This window comes from Thermobia domestica, chromosome 10, assembly GCF_964235325.1.
Source record: "Thermobia domestica chromosome 10, izTheDome1.hap1.1, whole genome shotgun sequence".
In the NCBI taxonomy this organism is placed as follows: Eukaryota; Metazoa; Arthropoda; class Insecta; order Zygentoma; family Lepismatidae; genus Thermobia; species Thermobia domestica.
Genome location: NC_137463.1, coordinates 25,386,031 through 25,409,071, shown reverse-complemented (window position 1 = coordinate 25,409,071; position 23,041 = coordinate 25,386,031). Strand labels below are relative to the sequence as shown.

Below are 23,041 nucleotides of genomic sequence, written 5' to 3'. Positions count from 1 at the left end.
TATCTCGTAATTATTGAGCTTTTCATGGCAATGTCAGATTTGTAGCTGATTTTTTTCTCTTTCCGCAGCTTGCAAAAGATACGAGAACCCGATACACCCGGTTACCCGAAGGCAGTAATGAAGTGAGGGTCCCCGTAATTTTCACACTGCCAACCATAGTGTGTGTGTGTGTGTGTGTGTGTGTGTAAATTGCAGGAAACATCATCGAGTTCGTAGAGAACTAATATCCCATTCCAATACTTAAAATGTAACAAGAAATCAAAGAGAAACCTTTGTGATATTATGAATTATTTTACAAACAGAAAATTCCACTATTTGTTCACATAGGCCTTCCTATGTAGTAAAATAACTACAAAAAAGTTCTTTATAAAGATTAATTTTGTAACAGAAAATAAGAAGAAATGCTTTAATTTTTTTGTGTTTAACACTCGTAAATCATAATTTCAATATTGGACTTTTGTATAATCAACATCTTACCAGGGATGATATCGAAACTGCACCTTGAATTCGGAGACATTCTATATATTTCCTGATAGGACTTCTCGAGCAAGTTCCAAAACAGGTGTTCGTATCGTGCCCGGAAGTGACCCCGCCTTTGCAGGGGCTAAAATATACAGAACATTTTTACCTATTTTCTATAGCAGGTGTACATAAAGTATGTTGCTACCCCTAAAAGTTGAAACCTATGCTAAAACACCAAAACACCTGTTTCATCATTGTAAAAGCACAACTTAACGAAGTGAAAATATTTGCCCCAGGGTCCCCGCAGGGTCCCAGGTGAGGTCCAACTCAAAATTTGCAATTGGAAAGAGGGGCAAATAGCATATCGTTTGAAACCCAGTGTTAAAAGAAAAACGCTAACAGAGGTATCACAGCTCTAATCAAACTCTGTGCAAAATGCCGGAAGATTCAAAATTTGAAAACAGTCTGTAGCTAACAGTGCATGGCCACCACTAGAATTCCAAAACGGTAAAACAGGTGTCAAAATTCTAAAACATGCGTTTCATTATTTGAAAAGTCTTATTTATCGAAAGGATAATGTTTACCCCAGGGTCCCCGCACGATCCCAGGTGGGGTCCAACTCAAAATTTGCAATTTAAAAGAGGGACAAGTAGCATATCGTTTGAAAGCTGGTGTTAAAAGAAAAACGCTAACAGAAGTTTCACAGCTCATTACAAACTCTGTGTGAAATGGCGGAAGATTCAGAATTTGAAAACAGTCTGCAGCTAATAGTTCATGGCCACCACTAGAAATCCAAAACGGTGAAACAGGTGTCAAAATTCTAAAACACGTGTTACAATATTTAGAACGTGCAATTTATCGAAATGAAACTGTTTGCCCCAGGGCCTTCGTAGGGTCCCACGCGGAGTCTACCTCGAAGTTTTGATTTGGAAAGGGTTCAAGATATATATCGTCTATAAACTATCGCTCTTCAACTTTCCGACGGTCCGTCTTGTAGCAGCAGTCTAGAAAACACGGCTCCGTTGAATGTTGCTTGCTGAAGATTGGGTTTTGTTCTGGTCTATGTGTGATAGCCACTTAAGTCACACGCCACGGTCGTAGAAACGTGGTATCTGCCAGGACATTATCTTCATTATGCAAGTATGAGGGCCATATGCATGACGATCACTCTGCAGCGTGGCTTGAGTGTCTCGTGGAGGGGTGCGCCCATGTTGTTCATAAAGAATTGATAAAAGCACAGTGGTTGCAGACACCAACTGCACTGAATAAAACTCTTCTCCATGCAGTGTTAGTCGTCCGGAATCGAACATGTCGAGAAAGCTGGATCCTTTGTGTGGAAACTGAAAGAGAAGTATCTCACTGACTGGTAACTAAAATCGTCAGGAAGGTCGATGTATCCACATTTGCCGAAAGCGTACTTGATCATATCTTGGAATCTGGGTGATTCCAACTGATTTCGTGTTATCCCAATCAAGTGAGCACTGGAATACCGACTTGTCATGTGCAGCTTGCCTCCAAGTCCTTCATACCCAACATACTTGTGGGCACGTTTCACCATCATTTTTCTGTAAAGAATATATCCCAAATCGAATGGCTGTCAATAGGAAGTACACCCTGGAGTGATTGTTCGTGGATGTAAGTCAATACAGTTTTCTATTGCAAATTTTGAGTTGGACCCCGCCTGGGTCCCTGCGGGGACCCTGGGGTAAACATTATTATTTTGATAAATAGCACTTTTCAAATAATGAAACACATGTTTTAGAATTTTGACACCTGTTTCACCGTTTTGGAATTCTAGTGGTGACCATGCACTGTTAGCTACAGACTGTTTTCAAATTTTGAATCTTCCGGCATTTCGCACAGACTTTGATTAGAGCTGTGAGACTTCTGTTAGCGTTTTTCTTTTAACAATGGGTTTCAAACGATATGCTACTTGCTCCTCTTTTCTATTGAAAATTTTGAGTTGGACCCCACCTGGGACCCTGCGGGGACCCTGGGGCAAATATTTTCACTTCGTTAAGTTGTGCTTTTACAATGATGAAACAGGTGTTTTGGCGTTTTAGCATAGGTTTCAACTTTTAGAGGTAGCAACGTACTTTATGTACACCTGCTATAGAAAATAGGGAAAAATGTTCTGTATATTTTAGCCCCTGCAAAGGAGGGGTCACTTCCGGGCACGAAATGAACACCTGTTTTGGAACTTGCTCGAGAAGTCCTATCAGGAAATATATAGAATGTCTCCGAATTCAAGGTGCAGTTTCGATATCATCCCTGGTTAGAGCAGATATTTGTATTATAAAACTAGCATTATTATGTATAAAATGTATTAGAAATAATAGCAATAATAGAAATAATAGATTGTATTAACGATACCATAAAACAAGTATATATATATATATATATATATATGTGTGTGTGTGTGTGTGTGTGTGTGTGTGTGTGTGTTTGTATGTCTGTGTGTGTAAATAAAAGGAAAAATATTTTTTAAATATATTTTTATTTTGTAAATTAAAATGAAATTACATGTTGTTTTTAGGACGGAGCGCTTTTTACGTTTCTTTTTTAATATTTTTTGGAGGAACACATACACAAATCAGATTCCTTATTAGTCGTATTTCACTTTCTCTTCAGAATGAATATATGAATAAATAAATGTTTGTTTCCAGAAAATGGTCAGTATTTGTTTTCATGAGTTACTTAAACTCGAATTTTGGGTAGTCAAAAATTTACAGTAGGCACTTTATATTATCTCTACTTATTTATAAATTTTGCAGTATGTAAATCTAGAAAAGTAGTAAAGCTATGAGAAAACTTCATCTTACTCGTATTGAACTGACGAAATATAATTTTATGAGATCAAAGGTGGATTCTGAGAGTAAAACGCTTTGAAGTTTTCGGAACATTTTTGAACAAATGAAGAATCGTTAGCTTTTCACTTCATGAGACACTTTAGACAATATTTATTGCCAATAAATTTTACGGCTAGCCAACTATGTACAAATAAGTGAAGTATGTTTTTATGAATAGGAAAATGTTAATCACTTTTAATAAATTTAAACTTTAAATAATAAAATGGGATATTTGTACTCTACAAACTCGATGTATGTTTCCTGCACTATACACACACATACATACACACACAGAGAGAGAAAGAGAGAGAGAGAGAGAGAGAGAAAGAGAGTGAGAGAGAAAGAGAGAGTTGAATTGAGTTGATTTTGAGTTTAACGTCTCTTTGAGCAGCGAGGCTATGTGAGAGGGGACCTACTGATTAACTTGGAATCCGAACCACATGAGCTCCTGCCGGGAATCGAAGTCAGGTCTCCCATGCCAAAGGCGCGTATGCAAATCTCTTAGAAACGAAGGAGCTCGCAGAGAGAGAGAGAGAGAGAGAGGGAGAGAGAGAGAGAGAGAGAAAGAAAGAAAGAAAGAAAGAAAGAAACACCATGCAAATTTTTACTTCCCAACTTGAAATATTAGAAAATTTTCCGGTTGCAGAAAAGTAATTGAAAATTATAATTTCTTGCTAACTTTCCTCTACAGAAATTCAATTTTGTAGCTGAATGTGCAGTTAAATATAGTGGAAACGTTTCCACCAAACATCCAAACATAATATCCAAAATTGTCCGGCTTATGAAAAGTTTTTTCCACTTGTTTCTATATGGTAATTAAAATTTTCCGACGTATGAAAATTCCTTTCACCTTTCTCTACACAGCAATAAAAGTTACCAATTCACAAAAAGTTGTTTTGTTTTTTGCTTCAAAATAAAAATTTTCCGACTCATAAAAGGTTCTTCAATTTTTCCATAGAAGAAAGAAAATATTTTCGATTCATGAAAAATTGTTTCACTTGTTGGTACATAGTATTGAAAATTGTCTGAATCGTGAAAATTTTCAGATTCTTTAAAAGATCTTTCACTTTTTAGCATTTCTATGTACCAATTCAATCAATTTTATGATTACTGAGGAATTGTTACCTGATTACTGATATTTTTAGAACATAAAATTTTTCGGAAGAATATAGCGGAAAATATTCCGAAATGGAAAATTTTTCATCCTACATCACTACTCCGAGCTGGCTATAATTACAAGTATATCGAAATATGTAAATTGAGAATTACGATTAAGTGAAGGAAATACAACATACGCATATAATGACATACGAGTGAAATACGAGTAGTCGTAACAAATGTCTCTTACATCATTATAATAGGTATTCAGCCATTATTGGCAAATTGCTTGACGCAACTGCGAAGCTTACATGCTCAATAGTCTTCTCCTAACTTTTTCGCCTTGATATATGATTCTTGTGTTTTTACATTGTCCATTTATTATAGTATTCTTTGTCCGATCCTTCTCTTTCTTACCATCATACCCCTTAGCACGTAACTCATGATATAATTCCTACATGGCCAATGTTCAAAACACTTTCTTTTCTTTCCTTTATAATATCTAAAAATTTTCTTTCCTCCCCCATTTCTAACACCCTTTCGTTCGTTTTCTGCTTGAACCATCTAGTTCTTTAAATCTTATTTATACCCACATTCCCAAAGTTTCCAGTCTTTTAAATCATTTTTTTAATAATTTCCACGTTTCTTCCCTATACAGTACAATACTCCACACGAAACATTTTATAAATCTTTCTCTCAACTCTTTATTCAAGGTCCAACAAAATAGATTTTCTTTCCTTCTAAAAGCTTCTTTCGCTACTCCTATACCTCCTTTCATTTAACGTTCGCCTTTTACATCAGCACTAATAATACTACTCAGATATCGAAAAGTAGTCAAATGTTCTATTTTGTGTCCTCCTACTTGTATATTTGATACCGGTCTTTTGGTTCCAATCACCATGGCTATTGGCTTTCTAATTTCATATTTTCATTCCATAGTTTTCTAGTATATTATTGATTTTCTTTTAAGATTCCGCAACAAGAGTCATATACCTAATTATTGTACCTCCCATATGCTTAATCATTTCACTACCTTTTTAAGATACATATTAAATATTGTTCAGGACGGACAGCATCTCTATCGAACTCCCTTTATAGTGGCACTCTCCTGTGTCATTTCCTTCTCTATTCTAACAGTTTCCTGTAGGTTCATATATAATTTTCTTCTGAGTCTTCTATCTTTCCATTGCAATCCAAGGTTCTTTAGATCTCCCAACAACAAATCCCAATTCACACGGTCAAAAACCTTTTCCGATCAATATATTCAACATAAATCTCTTTCCCTTTTCCTGTAAACATTTCTTTGATCATCCGTAATAACCCAATTGCATCTCTTGAACCTTTACCTCTCCTGAACCCAAAGTGTTCCTCTTTAACTCTTTCATTTGCTCTTCTATACGACTTTTTGTTCAGAATCTAAATAAAATTGTTGGTGCATAAGATATGAGAGTTCTACAACTGTCATGCGTCTGTGGAGTCGATTTCTTAGCCATTGCTATCATGATCGTCTTCATGAACTCCTTTGGCCACTCTCTTGTTTCATATATTTCGTTGCAGAGTAGGAAAGATTCTTTCTTCCTTTTGTCTCCCATTTTCTTAAGGAATTCGATTGGTTAATTATCTATCCCAGTTTCGTTTCTATTCCTAATCTCGGATATAGCTTTCTCAAACTTAACCTAAAGGATACTAAATCCTTTATCATCTTCGCATACAAAATTTTCTACTCAACACCTAGTTCCCGACGGTCTCTCTCTATTGTTATTTAAATCCTTAATACAGTATTTCCCTCTTCTCAAGGCTTCACTTCTCTCCCTGTCTATCATCCCATCCTCACTTTCAACTATCATTTTATTACACCCCGGTGGTAGAAATGTAAGATTTGGCATCACTAATTTCAACAGACAAGCTTATAGGGGAGTAACGATGTTTCCATTGGAAGGACCGGGTTTTCAAAACTAATTTTTTCGGTATGTAGAGGACAATAAACATGCAGATCCATTAAAATGTAGAATTGAATTTATTTTACTATAAATATATTTTCTTCTCTCCTACCGTAGTTCGAAAGCAAAAATTGTTTTATTTAAGGAAGTTCGTACTCATTATCATTGTGAATCCATATTGTAAATCTGCACACAAGTAGTTTGAGTAAAATATTCGTGCATGAATAAACTGAACATCATTTTATAAAGAAATCACTTAACAGAAAACTTAATATGGACGTGTTCAAAACCAGTTACAGCTTAGACTACCTACAGAGCGAGGGATTGAAACATAAAATTGATATTACATTTACTTCGTTTCCTTTTCGTTGTCATTATTGTTTGTGATAGCTATAAACCGAAGCTTTTTTCTTTCTTTTTCTTTTTTTTTTTACAAGAATACTAAGTATAAGAGGTAATTCATTTAATTCATTCACTGTTTTTCCAAAGCAAGTTTAACTTCTTAAATAACTAGTGTACATTTAATGCGTTTTAAAATTATTACAGTAACAAGGACATTATAAAGAAAGGTTTTAATGAGGTAGGTGATAATTACAAATATAATGGTTGCAATCTAAAGCATCAAACTTGTAGGCACAATGTGAAATCCATTTCGAAATCCTGTAAAATTTATTATATATTAATGTTATTAATTTAATAAAAACGTTTCATTCAGAATCATAAATAACTCTAATATATATAACTAAAATTGTGAATACCCAAAAGTCATCAGAACAAAGAACAAATAGAAAATATTGCACATCATGTCAGAGACATTATAATCATAAAGAAAAACTCCAGCGAAAATAATCGGACAACAAATTATGTTGAAGATAGTTCACTACTACTATATCTTTGCACTTAAGAAATCAGTAATGCCATACAACACATAGATCACTTTTGAGTTGAGTTGAGTTGATTTTAGTTTAGCGTTCCTTTCAGCAGCGAGGCTATATGAGACGTGAACCTACTGATTAACGTGGAATCGGAATCACATGAACTCCCACCTAGGTCATTTTTGATTCATAAACCTCAATTTTAGGTTGTCCATTCTTAAGTTATGTCCTTTGTTCATTAAAATGCATTTGTGGGCTGAAAACGATCCTTTGGCATATATCGACGCAACAGAATAAGAGTTGAAACACAGGCTAGTAATTCATATACAGTAAACATCAACTATGATTTCCACTTATTTGGTATGGCTACTCTTCAGTTAAGAGGCCCTAAATTCCATATCTTAAGGATAAGCTGTATTCAACAATGACATCAATAAGTGTGACTTGTAACTCGTAAAATAGGAAACGTGATTAATAATCCCAATAATTTGCATTTGTTCACTGTTTCTTAGAGAAATGGAAAAATGTGGGATTTTAAAATAACTCCCAATATTTAGTAATAATAACCAAGAACTAATAACTTTACTATATAAGGGTATCCGGTGAGGATGTGCAGATACACTGGAAGGTGTTAGAAGTGGACAAACTACGCAAAGAAGTATATATAAACATATGATCTATTCCCCGTGGATTCAGAGATAAGGAGTACCTTCTCAGCGCGTAAAACATGCTGAGTTTCAGTTAATTACGTATAGCAGTGATTCTCAAACTTTTCGATAACGCGAACCCCCTGTTCATTCGGAAAGTGATAACGCAGACCCCTTGCAACGCTCTCTGAAATTTCACATGGTATTAAAAATATACCAATTAAAATTACCACTGACAAGAAAAAAGATTTTAAAAAACGCAATAAGTAATTTATTCTAAAGATACATGATTGTTTCCTAGTGAACGAAATTTCAATTGAAAATACAGTAACTTTCAAGACTGAAAATCAATGTCTTTTTTTCAAGTAATCCACTTGGTAAAAAGTGTTCTCAAATGTGGGGTCACTAATGTGAAAAATTAAATTATTTCTCTTTTTCCATAATTTCATCTGTAATAACTTTCGTAATCATCAATCTTTGGTCCGATTCCACATTAAGACGATTTCGCTTTAAGGTTTTAATACTGCAAAGAGCAGAAAAGGTCTGTTCACATAAGTAATTGGTAGAGAAAGGCATTAAATGTTGCAATGTATTTTTAGATAATTCTTGATACTCACAGACAGAAATTTAGTAAAGTAGGAAACATTAAATTTACAAACGTAGGTACAGCTGTGAGTTCCATTTTATTACAACACATTTCAATTTTTAGGCATCGCGGACCCCTGGCAAGGTCCCGCGGACCCCACTTTGAGTACCACTGACGTATGGAATCCTCTAGTTAGTTTAAAGAGGAAAATTGTAAATCCGTCGAAAACTAATGAAAAAGCCTTTGCTACAACTTACAGATTATTGGAAATATTCCTAAAGGAGGGGAGTAATAGAAGGAAAATTTTATAATTTCCCTCTATTTTTTTTTACAAGAGTCCCCTATTATTAAGTAGGCACTTCAGCTAGAACAAAATGTAAAAATGGGTAGATACTGCTCTCTATCCCGAGGATGTTAAGGATTCACGTTGTTGGATTGAGCAATAGTGGAGAAAAAATCATATTGTAACTGTACGATTGTAAAAACGATGTGTCTTTTGCCTTCTGACAAGGCTATTTCAATAATGTTATTAATAATAATTTACGCTTCAGTAATAATTTATTTAATTGCAATAATAATTAATTTACAATAACAGTGACATTTTATGTTACAGAACAAAAAAATAGTAAAGTACAAAAATACAGTATATACAAAAGTGAAAGATAGTAAAAATGAAATTGGCCTCAGCTTTTAGATACAATAGAAGGGCAAATTGAGTAAAAGAAGTTACAGTTAACACTAAAGAGAACCTAATAGTGGATATTCCGACAGTTTATGGTACGTGATGAAAGAAGATTTTCAAAAACATCACCACCATGTTCGATGCATTCTTATTATGGGTCATTGCATGTTTTGTTGCCCATCTAATGTCTCCTGATCGCCTACTCAATGTCCTTCAACCACCCCGACAAGCAAAATACATATGTGTTAGATCGGGTGAACGATGTGACAAGTTAATGACAAGTTAATGTGACAAGTCCCGGTAAGTCATCGCGTATGAAGTGCTAACAGGCTTCGCCTTGCAAACGCTGAAGCAGGAGAAAAAGGGATCAATAATTTGATCATCAAAAATACCAGTTTGCAAGTTTACCATAAGTCATTCTTGACAATTTCTTACTACCGTTGCTCTAGAATTCTCGTTACTCCAACGATGATCGTTGGGGCGTTGTTCGAGTCAAAGTGACATCATCAATAAACAGAATAAATGCCAAAATATTAGGATGCACCTGCTACGATACGAAAACCGCAACACTGTACCCTGGTTGGAAGATAATGCACGTATTGAAGATTAAATGGGTAAAGCCAATCTCCTTGAACTGCATTATGTACATCCGTCAGGAGATTAAAAGATAACACAAAATTCTTCTAACTCTTGCTGTTGGACTCTGCTATACAGTTAGAATGATCCCTCCGTTTTTCTTAGGAATATACACTAAGGCAAATTTCGATGTTCTCGTACAATGGGAAGCTCACAAGTTCACCTAGTTGATCATGTAAGTGTGAGAACACTCATAAATTACTTACTCTACACTACAGTCAAGAAATCTACTAGGCATGCTTCTACGTCAGCTGTGAAACTACCTTCTCAAAATCAGTAGACGTACAGCATGTCCACATGCTCAATATGTATGAATATGAACCGTATATTACTGTAAACACCTTACATACTACCACTTTAGTAATTTTGAAAGAACTGTATTAATCACTTCCTCACTCTCACTATCTGTAATTAAATGCTTTCCAACTAGTTTAACAGTCTCTGTATTGTTTATAAGTGCCTAGCTGCTTTGTTTTGTATCTTGTCAGAATATTAGCTCTCTATTAGGTTCCTAAAGTATAGTAATACTAGATGAGAAGCATTTTGAGAGGGTATAGTAAAGGTTACTTATTAAACCTTTGTTAGAAAGATTTTGAGAGGTTTAAAGAGCTCTGCTTACCTTAACATCAGGCCGGGTAAGTGGTAAATCAATTTCATGATCTCCGCTAAAGGGAAGTCTGAACATAAAGCAAGAATTGATACATGGAGGTGTAACATATTAGTCATTATGTAAGTATTCTATGCTTTCAAGATGAGGTGTGCGATCACATCACAACATAAGAAGTTACTTGAATAACGAAGTTTTCTCTCCTAGAGGCTGCTCTATACTTTGATGTAGACAATGGGAGCCATGTTAGTTGTAGATAGGCTCATTGTGCAACAACATGATGAAAAGATGAGTGAAAGAGAAGCATGAATTGAATAGTCTGCAAGTAACGAAAATCTAGGGCATCAGGGAGTAGGGTCTAAAGGGTGTAGCATTACAGACTGTAAAGCGATTGAAACCGGTGGTTAGGAATATCGAGATAATTCTGGATGGAGTAAATATGTTTAGTAGTCAAACGTAGAGGTTGTAATACTTGACAGTGATTAGATGTAGAGGTGAGACGTAGCTATAGAAAATGAAACTAAAGCAATGGAAACTGAATACTATGGTACAGCTCTATGTTGGTCTAGGTAGCTTTATTCAAAATGTAATTAGCAATGCATACCTTTCTAACACTAAAAGCACGACAGTGTAGGAGCAGTTCATGCTGTGTGACAGTATGTTTGAATCGATCGTAGGAAAGTTTTACAGGTATTCAAAACCGTTTTAAGTTCCAAGACCCATAATGCTTCGGTTAACCATTTTAACAGGCTTAGTATATTGTAGGCCTTGGTAGGGACTGTTCAAAGTTACAGTTTCCATGTGAGATGTTTATAGAAGATATATATAAAGCAGGAAACTAGAATGTGATAGATAGTTGTTTATAGAAACGTGGCAGAACCGACCTATTAAGAAGTTGTAAATCAGTTTAGTATATTTGACTGTTAATAGAGTAGTACTAAGTGCGATACTTTGACAAACGGTTTCTAAGAACAAATGGTACAAGGCATGATGGTTTGGCAGAATTATAATTATGTGTAATCATAGTTGTTCAGCGAAGTAGTTGATCGATTATAGAATACTGCGGTCGAAATCCTGCTTGATCGATGGAAGGAAGGTTTTGACTTTGATGTATGAATGTAGACGTTGGACTAAAATGCGTTCTAAGATTTAACTGAAGGTAAACACTAATTGTACAAGAAGATAAGACGATATTATTGCAGGTGGCTTGAGCGGTTTTGGAAACATTAAGGTATTCGAAGTCTTCAAGATAGCTTGTACGAAGAATGAAGGTAAAGATATTGGCGAGTAGAATAAGCAACTGGAGTGGACTTTCTTTGATATGTCCAAAAATGATACTACCGAATCTTGGAACTCTTGTATTTATTTCGAACAACTATGGTGATGTCCTAAGCTGAGATTGGTCTCTCAGAAGTTGATTGTGTGGAAGAGCGTCAAGTACATGAGGATATAACGAAAGGAGACTACGTATAAACTTTGTCTGTTGAATGCGATACGTACATGTAGAGTTGTTAGGTGTAAAGATTATTTGAAGAAAATCAGCAAATATGTTGGCTTTGTCTGTATTTGTCTGGATTCGAGACCTCCTTTCTAATAGTAAATTCTTCGGGCCTACTTTGCACAAAGAATGTTAAAACGTTTCCAATACATTGTGGAATGATTGACGTCAGAGAAGTAATTACATGTTTTTGCACAACATCGAAGTTTGGAAGCATAAATATAGACCTTCAACATTTGCTGAAATTACTGATAGTCATGGATTGATTTAGTATTGTTCGTAATTTAATAATCTCTATAAAACTATCGAGAGTGAGTAATGAATGTGATGTACTGATGATATAATTCAGACCGGTATGGTTTGAAGGTAGTAACTGGTAGTAGAAGAACTTTTCTCCTGGATCGTAGTTGAGATGGCTTCGATCCGAGTATAGAGTTCTTCTCTTTTTAGTAGTTTACTTCTAACTATCATTTATATCTACATCTATCATTTGCTTTGCGATTTCAGTGCGGTTTCGGAGTGTGATTCTGTTTCGGTCTAATCTACTCTATGCGTGTTGAAATTGGCCATGATTATAAAAAAAGGTTTATAATTATCGGAGATATGCTGAATGAAAAGTTGATTAGTGCATATCCCGATTTAAAGTTAAATAGCGACAATAGTGATCGCTACGTTAGTAAATGTGCTGTGAGTAGCAGATATCCAGGAAAACTAGGTAAATTACAATAATGTCTGCGAATGAATACGGAGAGGAAATTCCACATCTGATTCCCATTAGCATGTTCGGAAGAAAGGAAGCATGATCAATATATAGTCAGCCAACTGACAAGAGATGGTGGAATTGAGAAAGGATTCATTAGGGTGAAGAATTACTTTTTCCTCTAGAGTAATGCTTCGAGTAAAGAATTTTCTTGTGGGATATAAATGTTGTGAATATTAGCGTTAAATCCGTTATGACACAAGCTAAGCTAGACACTTGTTTCCAAAGGAAAGGTATGGAAATAGACATTTTATCCTGAATAAGCAACATCGAAGTTATCTTAGAAAATTTCTTTCACTGAGTAAGTAATTTTTTGTAAGACATGGGAACCATGGAATGGTTGGATATTTGAAAGGTAAGTGTGAGAAAGGCAAGGTTTCGTACTAGGTGAATCAGGATAGGGAGGAACTTAGGTGGAATATTTGTGAGTGCGCAGCAGCACCACATATTCTTGATGATCTACATTAGATGCAGGTTTTCCTTTGTATTTATAACTGTATATTGAATGTATCTCGCGACAATCAAAGAAGTAATTGGCATTTGGAGATTTGGAGTTAAGTGTTCGCCAGAGTAATAACATACTTTTTTATTATATTTGATTTTGAGATTCAGTTGCGAGGTCATATGATACGTGGACGTATTGAGTAACGTGAAGTCCGAACCTCATGAGCTCCGCCGGGAATCGAACCCTTTTCTTCCGCCCCAAATGCGCGTACGCTAACCGCGTAACCAAGAGAGAGAGCTCAACAGACGTTGATATTAGTACATTTGTGCGTAGTCTGTTAATTAAGTATGACATTTTGCACAAAGGAAGGGCGAAGATGCAGAGGAAACATGAGGGTTCGACACGATGCTTCCTGTTAAATATGTATGTTCTATTAGAAGGATACTATATATATTTTGGTTTGTAAAGGCGTTAAAACTCGAACTTCTCAGGTTAATTCTTATGGGGGTTATTCTCAGGTTAATGTATATGGGGATTTCTCAGGTTAATTCTTGTTGAATCTACTCATTGATGTAGGAAGGATCAACAACCCGACTAACCACAAAAAGCATTGATATACGTCATGTTGAAGGCATTTGCCTATGTTTAGATACATTAAAGCTGCTAATTTGTGCATTTTTATCAAACATATCGACAGAGAGTTTGTTCTTAAAAGCGCTGTGTAAGTTGGTTTTCTCAATTTTAAAGATGCATCTGATACATGTTTTGATAATTTCCTTTAACGAATCTATACGGAGATATTCATGAAACTGTAGAGGAAATTGTTTCTCATTCAAGCGACTGTCAAAATTAGTAAATAGGAATAAGTAAGTCGTTGTAGGTGATGGAAAATCAGACGTTGGGAATAACTCATTGTCCATGTTAACAGTGGAGTCTTCTGTGCTGCTTTCACTTAGGGGTTGCAAACTGGAAGAAGGCAACATACTTAGCTACCTTATTGCATTGAAGAGGGAGCAGCCAATGTTCTAACAGAATTTGTAATGCGTTTTTGATACGAACAGGTATCTTATTAAATCACGCTTTTCCTTTTCCCACCTTAGAAAAAAAATGAAATGAAATCTTTAAGTTTTACGTCCCACGGTTATGCCGGTTAGGCTAAAGGAGACGGTGATGATGAGAGATGAGTGAAATGATGGAATGAAGAAAGTGGGAGGAAACGGGAGAGCCCCGAGAAAACCCACGAGCACGGTGTTTGTCCACCACAAAGTCCACACGGCGCGAGCTGGGATCGAACCAAGGACCCCAAGCACCGGAGATGAACGCTCAACCACTGAGCCACCGCGCCACCCTCCCACCTTGGAAGAACACCTAGAAGGACCAGGAAAGAAGCTTGGCAACTCGTGACTTGCATTGATTTGCCAAGTTCGATGAAAGATTCCGGCATCGTGAAGATCCTTTGATGGGCTGACAAGTGAGCTCAACTGTGGTTAAGCGTGACGTGATGTTGATAAATAAGCAAGATATAATGTGAGGTGCCCCGTTCGGATAATTCTCTAGGTAAGGCAGTTCATTCTGCCTTAGCTGTGACAGTAAGAGCTCAATTCCCCAAATAATTTAGAAAAAGAAATGCCCACGATGAGGAAACGGAAAGTAATTAATAACAGAAAACACAGCAAAATAAGTAAGTTGCGGTAAGAATCGAATCGGTAGAAGAAACTCATTCGATCAGAAAATGTGCGGTATCCGTATTATTTTAGGTCCAGTTTTATGACCTGCCTCAGATGGTTGTGCCTCAGAAATTTACACCTTTACTTGAACTATATATGTACTGTACATCACATTAGTTATAAATAAAGGATGTTTTGCTGTAACAAACCAATGAGTGGTACCATATCATTTCAGGGTACGTTAAAATATGTAAAATACTTGAGTGTAATTAGACATTTTACAACTTCTGCCAATGTACTGTAATGAGTGACTTTTAGAATAGTGTCTTCTGCTGTGTGTTTGACTAAATGCTTTATTTTAATGTCATCTGTTATTCACAAACGTAACTGTTGATTGCGTATAATGTCAAGATATTTTAGGACAACTATTTAAGTTGTATCATGTATTTAATTGTTCGTATGTAACTGTAAAGATATTTTGATTACTATTATTGGAAATTATTTATTACTGAATTAAATAAATTATTATTGAATGACATTATTGAAATAAACAGTCGTATGGCCCAAGACACATTGATTTTACAAGCTGAGAGTTATAATATGAGTTTTCTCTACTACTCTTCATGGCAACAACGTAAGTTTTAACAACATTCTCAGCACAAAGTGTAGATGCACCAAAACCTTTTCTCTTGCTCTAGTGTTTCCAATCAATAGTTGGAACTAATTGTGAAAAATGGCATTTTGGAGGATTTTGTTAAAGATCTGTCTGTTATTTCACTCCTTTAGGCATAAGCACAATGATCTGCACACCGTCGGAATGGTTATTTCAATACCTTTCGAGTGAGATATAATTTTCATCTCTTTAGCAAGTACATGGTGTGTTACACGTAATTAACTGTAACTAAGAGGGATTCATGGGTTGAAAAATACCCTATATTTCGAGATCCAGTGTAAATAAACCATATGTTTATATAAAAATTTTACTTTAGTATGACCTCCGGAAGCACTACCAAAAATATCTATACTCCTATCTGGGCACACTATACATTTGTATTTAATTTATTTTACTCACATTTTGCTCTGCGATTGACTAAAATAACATTTTTACTCTTTCCAGGAAAATGGTTTCTATAATTCTAATCCTCCTCATAATCATACATCTGTGTTTATTTAAGCAGATTGAAAACTTTATCTCTAGTGAATTACAAAACGGAGACTTGAGTAAATGTGTTGATGCAGTTTGGCTATCGTACTTGAGTAAAAGCAAAACAATAATTCTCTTTCAAGAGTACCAGGTGGAGAATAATGCACTAATTACAACAAATATTACAACACCAATAGTCAGATTGCAAATGCCACCTTTAACAGGAGACAAAAACCGTATTAATAATGCAACAGAAGAAATAGAACAACGATTAATTTCATCGTATAACGGACTGGGAAATGTCGGTTATATATTTATAGTTGAAGACGTTTCGCAAATCTCAGAATTAATGGAAAGATACTATTGGATTATATTTGCTAATATTCCCACTCATGTTATTGTATTGTTTACAAATTGTTTTTGTGAAAATACACACGTAAGAAAAGCGCTCAAGATTTTGAATTACTACGGCATGGTGAACTCAATAGTCTTATGCAATAGTAGGTTTGGAGCGCATGGGAATGAACATTTAAAGAGTAGTAGTTATCCTATATCTGTTTATGCATATTTTCCATTTACTGAACATTATTGTAGATCAATGCAGGATGAGGTTCTTATGGATATCTGGGTTGACGATAAGTTTGTCTTTGGAATCAACCTGTTCCCCAGCAAAGTTCATAATCTACATACTTGTAAAATACTAATAGCCACAACATACGATCAGTTTCACTATTACTGGGAGAAGACAGATGAAGGAACTGTAATTGTCAGTGGTACGTATGGGAAATACCTGACAGTGTTATCGGAAGTCATGAATTTTAGTTTACAGCTTAGCGTTCATCGTAATACTCAATCTGGAGCGCAAGAAGCTGTTATGAAAGTATTTGTAGAGGGATATGACGGGATGTTTATGATCATGGATATAGGTAGTTCTAGTGGATATTTGGATTACATATTATCTGGGTATTTTAGTCACAAAATTTGGATTTTCCCACTTTCCTCTGAATATCCGAGATGGATGTCTTTAATACTTCCATTCTGTTATATGACATGGATGTTCTTACTTTTGTCTTTTCTTATTTTGTTTTTCTCATTTAAAAGTTTCTCCTATTTTAACGTAAGTCAGGTGCTAAATCACGCTGCTTACAACAACCCAATACTACACAACTTGGCTATTTTATTAAATATATCTGTTTCCTCTGTCCCTTCAAACCTTCCTTTTAGGATGATGTTTATTGCATGGGTGTTAGAGTCGTTGGTTCTCAACACTGCGTACCAAGCTGCTCTCTTTTATTTTGTCATGCACCCTGCGATGCATCCACCTTTAGACAACGAAGAGGAACTTGTAAAATCTTCTTTGTCATTTGGAGGTTTTGTAAATAATAGGCAACTCTTCCAGGGAAAAAATGACAGTGTGTCAATAAGTATTCTAGAGAGATGGACCTATGTGAATTATACGTATGACTCGTTCAAAAGAACAATTGGAGAGAAAGATTTTGCTTTTGTTTCTTCTAAGGAATATGCAGATTTATTCGAGAATGTTGTTTATCGTGATTACGAGAAACCCTTATTCCACATAGGCTCTGAAGTACTTAACTACAAGCCCTCAAGTTTTTATATGAGTCGTGGTTCAGCTTTCACAACCACCTTTAGACGTATTATTGATATTTGTTTTGAAGCTGGGCTTCCTTTGAGGTGGATGAAAGAGGCATATAACTATTTCAGAAGAAATAAAGTGAATAATTTGCCTTTAAATAAAACAAAATCAGGGCCTGTATCCATTTCATTGCACAATATTCTGGGTGCTTATGTAATTTTATTTCTTGGTTTAATCTGTTCAGTCTTAACATTTTTAGTTGAGATAACATACAGGTATATTCGGAGACAATCAGAAGCTAAATAATGAACGACTGATTTATATACAAAGTATAGAATACATAAATATAGAATATATATAGAAAATATAGATAGTATAAAGCAGGCCCGCAACTAAAGGGGGCCTGCCCTCCCTAAATTTTTCATGACCCCACCAGACCTCAATACAAAATGCTGTTATTAATACATAAATCACAATTTAGATATCTGTAAGAGATTTTTTACTGACTTGGCCCTCATATCCTATCGTGCCTCCCCAAACTTCTGTGTCTGGTTTGCGGGTCTGGTACAAAGTATAGAATGTACAAAATATCACAAATTTTGACCAGTCGTATAAGAGTTAAAAGAAATTGAATTATTCTGTATCCAAAGTTGACAATCCTGTATAACTGGTCTGTGCTGCGTTGGAAGAAGATGAAAGTCGCTGAGATACAACACTTGTTTTTTTTTTCTTAATTCAACATCCTTTGAAGGAAACGAAGAAATGAGAAAAACGTGTTAGGAAAAAATGAAATGAAATTTTTCAATTGACCGTCTGTTTTAGGCTGCTGTAGGCCGTTTCAAGCTAAAAGAGACAGATGATTAAGATAAATGAGTTATGATAAAATAATTGTGTATAACAAGAATGCTAGAGAACAAAGAAGTATTCCAAGAAATTCTAGGGTCCTAATGTTATCCACGACAAGATTGCTTAACAAAGAGATCGATCTAGGAATATCACGTACTACAGGTAAAATGTTTAATGTGAGCTACTGTGTTTCCATATAATATGTAAAGCATATTTTTCGGTATGACTGGAATTAATTATGATTAACAAATTGCTGATTTTTATACTTCCTACCTTTTATTTCTTTTGTTCACTGAATGTATGTGACTATATTATGTGGTTATTTGTAGTAATCTAAGTAATCTATATGTGCATGTGATATGATGTGATGTGTGTGTGTGTGTGTGTGTGTGTGCACATATGATTTGGAGTTTATATATATATAATACACATTTTATTGTTATTATTGTATTACTAATCATAATACTAATGTATTGCATGTGCATGGTCAAGTGGGAGACAAGGCATTAGCCTTAACTTCGCCATATAAAATAAGACTAAATAAATAAATATAAACTGATATATCTTAAAATAAAAGTTTTCACTTACATAGTATAAAATACAGCTTGATTGAAGCCGCAAAAAACAATTTAGTTTATATGATTTTTCTGTCGATATACTGGTTTTCTGTTCATTAAAACCTACATGTTTGTTTGAGAAGTAAATGTTGGCCCCTATAAGATCTAGAGAAAAATCAATTTAAAAGAAAAAATATGGTTTTATATCTATTTAATGTAGTTTACAGCTATTATATTTTTATGTGAAATGATAAATTATTGTGAAGAGACTCATGGAACTGGACTTGACTGGATGATTTTTTTATAAGTTTTAATAAGCTAAAGATGCATAAGAAGCCCAAACTATGAATTCTAATGAACTATTGCAAGTATATATCAGTAGACTATTGCGAGTAACCCACAAATATTGTAATTGTTTTAGCATCATAAAATTACCAAGAGAAAGTGTGAATTTTTTATGGTTGTGAAGCCAGAAAGATAGATACGGAATACAATGGGTGATATCAATAAAAATAAGTAACTACTCCTGAGAAGTCCTGCTCGAGAATCGGAGTAACTACACCTGGAGTAATCTCCTCCCTCAATTTCGTATCAATAAAACAAGCCACTACTCAGGTCTAGTCTGCTCCAGATTTATGAATGTTCACTCGCGTTTCCTCTGCACGTAGCACTGAATCGTATCAATAAAAGAAGTGATTACTCATTTCTCCCATCTGTTGGGCGGTCATTTCGTTGTGGGTAACATATGGCGCAGTATCTAAACGCCATGGAAGGGACAAATAGCAACGACAGTTTCAATTAAAGTGCATTTGTGGATATTATAAAAGTTCCTGTGCTACTTTCAAAGTCACAGTTACCAGAAAGTAAACGAAGGAAAGCCGAAGCTTTGCAACGAAATATCAAATACATATACAAATGAGACACAAATTCAAAAGAGAATCTTTATTATCCGAGCGAGCATTAAAAAAAAGAAAAAGAAAACGGGAAACAAGAAAGTAATACTGAAACCACGGAAACGAACCTCTTGGAACTGATGGATGTTGATTGGAATCCAGCAATATCAAGATTAGCACAACAAGTGCATATCACGTGTTGTCCAAGGTCTTGTCCAAGATTGTTTGGCTTTAAGAACGAAATCAGACACTAGGTCCCTTTGTTTCCTTTTTCTAAATAGTCCAGCCAGTCACGTCGTAAAGCACGTCCATCTGATTGCGTTTAGCACACCATACGTGTCACCTTCCACCTTGGCATAAAAAATATACATTCTCATGTATACACCCTTCCTATCAGCGTTGAGTTGATTTTGAGTTTAATGTCCTTTTCAGTAGCGGGGCTATATGAGACGGGATCCACTGATTAACTTGGAATCCGAACCATATGAGCTCCCACCGGGAATCGAACGCGGGTCTCTCATGCCAAAGGCATGTACGCTAACCGCTTAGCTACGAAGGAGCTCTTCCTATTAGCGTATTCGGCTTCAAAATACTGTTTTTTTTATTGCCACATGTTTATAGTCAAGTGCTCTTATAGCACCCAGAAATGTATATTGTTCTTGCCATTCTGCCTTTGCTGTTTGAATATTACACACACCTCCTTAAACAATCAATTTTCAGATTTCGCAATAATCGCATCCATTACATTTGTAGTAGTCATAGACAGTACTTTGAGCCACAACAGAATCCCCTGACATTCAGACCTGGAATCCCGGATCACTCACGTAAAGCAAGAAAACCCGCATCTTTTCATCATTACGTAGTGCATCACCCCAAATTTCCGTTGATTCTCCTAAAAAATGTCGTGCTAACTACTCTACATTTTCTTTCATGAACCTATGTTTTTTGTAATCTCCATTTGCAACATTTCTATGCAATTTAAAAATTTTGCTACATAGCAAAACAATCATATACTCTGCCATATTTTGCACAGAGTCACCTATTTAGCTTGCTCCACAAATTTGGAGAAGTTACTAGCATCACAGAAGAGTCTTTGATTTTTATTGATATCAAACGCGGAGTAGTTATTCGGCTCGAGAATAAAGGTGTGGTTACTTCAAAAGGGCGGGGCTTCTTCGAGGTCAGCCGAGACGACTAGTGCTCAGTTCTCTTTTTATTGATACCAATGCGAGTAACTACTTCAAAATTGGGCGTAATGAGTAACTTCTCCGTTTTATTGATATCACCCAATGAGTAACATTATGTAATTGAACATTAAAAAATCTTTTTCAGCAGCATTCAATTAAAATCAAAGTAAAAGTGCTACTGGTTTTAATAGATAACATATTAACAGAAAGGGAGCTGATTGTTAGGAAAGCAAACCTCTAAAGAAAACTCAAAATTTTTTGAATTATTTATTATTGTTTGATATCATAAAATCTTAATTTACATTTACATAATTAATTTACATCCATTACGATGTTCGACAAAATTCAACTTTTTTCTTTTCTCTGGGGTGGCAATATCTGATTTTTATCTCAACGGACCTCCTAAATGTGAATTTGCAATTTGGTTTGCTCTGACAGGGATAGTTTTGGAAATATTTTGTGATATATGTTTTCCGATATGTTTTGTAGTAAAAGTTATATGACGTCTGGTAGTTCAAAATATAATTTCTTTATTGCATATGAAATTAATACACATAGCACTATAAACACATATAATCATCGTGAAAACAATACAGACATGTTTCCTGATTTCAAAGTGATAATAACTGTAACTAATTCAGGAAGTGATACCCGTTTGCGTGTGACATTTTTACAGTCTCTGGCAATCATTCAGCAATAGTCACCCAGAAGTCAAAGCACCCACTTTCCTGCATAACGTTTTTCTAATGTTTATATGTCCTTATGGAATCTCTCACCATGTTCATGCGAAAAGTCACTGCAATTAGCTGGGAAGTAAACTAGAGATAAGGTGCATAAAGTGTACTTTCACGGACATATTGCATCTCAAGGATTGATATGTGCTAAGAACTTTTGTTAATAAGTATGCCCGTTCCTTGCCCAGGAAGTTGAATGCACAGAAAACCAATTCCTGCACAGTTTTCTTTGACCGTTAATCTGGCTTCCAACATAAAGTCACGTATTAGTTCATGGATTTGTGGATCCAGAAACACTCCTTCCTTTATCTTAGATAACTTAGGAAATTTGAACAACATATATTCAAAACCTTCGCCACTTCTATCCATCGCCTTCACAAATTGCTTAATCAGTCCTAATTTAATGTGAAGATGAGGAATGAGAATATCTTCGTGAGCAACTAGAGTTTGGCGCTGAACATTTTTTCTCCAATTGTCCAATTTTTTTCGGGCCATTCTTGTCTTATTTAATGGGTATCGCGTTGAGGACTATCCCATTCACAAAGAAAGCAAGCGTATTTGATGTTTCCCTGTTGCATTCTCGAAATAATTATAAGAAGCTTTAACTCACAACCAATCTTCCATTTATGAGTAATATCTTGAATGTAAATTAACATACTCCTTAGAGGATCATGTGATTTTATCTTCATAGAAGCATATGGAAAAGGAATTGAAGGAAGAGTATCGACATTATGGTGAAGCACTCCTTTCAAAGTAATCTTGCATGCATCGATGAAGATTTTCCAGTTCGTCGGTTCGTAGTGTATTTAGAGGTACCATTAAAACGTTTATGTTGTCGCAGAAGGAATATTGTTCACCGGTAGCTGAACAATTGGAGACATGCTCGCTTTCTGTGTCTGAAGCTGGTTATATTTCTAGCTGGTTGCAGTAGGAAACGTTCCTGCAGCCTTGATGATGGAAGTTCTGTTTAGTATTTAGGAAAAAAAAAACAGGACTAAGTCATTAAGATGGGCATAATTGTAAATGATTAGAGAACGAGTACCTGGAGGACATCTTAACGCCATTTTGCAATTTTCCATCGGATCTCTACAAAAATCTACACAGCAAGTTTTGTGTGTCTCCTGAGACTACTCTCAGTATGTCAATTTAAAAATCTGAAAAGTGCGTCCAGAGAGACAAACGAACAAATGTAGATCCGTCGTTTCAGATGCCTTTTTGACTTCGACATTTAGTGCTATATCCCAACAACTATCCCTGATACCCAATTTCTGATGTCATATCCGGATTTACCATACCAAGACACAAATTTCCAAGTACTAGAAAAAAAAACA

The 23,041-nt window shown here is 35.4% G+C and overlaps 1 protein-coding gene across 1 annotated transcript in view; it reads left to right on the top strand.

The window, feature by feature from the left end:
- LOC145661419 (uncharacterized) overlaps nucleotides 1-17,799 on the top strand; it is a 35,516-nt gene extending 17,717 nt beyond the window's left edge. Inside the window, exon 2 of the mRNA XM_081726721.1 lies at nucleotides 15,870-17,799. Within this exon, the coding sequence (XP_081582847.1) occupies nucleotides 15,874-17,799 (1,926 nt within the window). The 5' untranslated portion in view covers nucleotides 15,870-15,873. The remainder of the gene's footprint in view (nucleotides 1-15,869) is intronic.
- The last annotated feature ends 5,242 nt before the right edge of the window (nucleotides 17,800-23,041 follow it).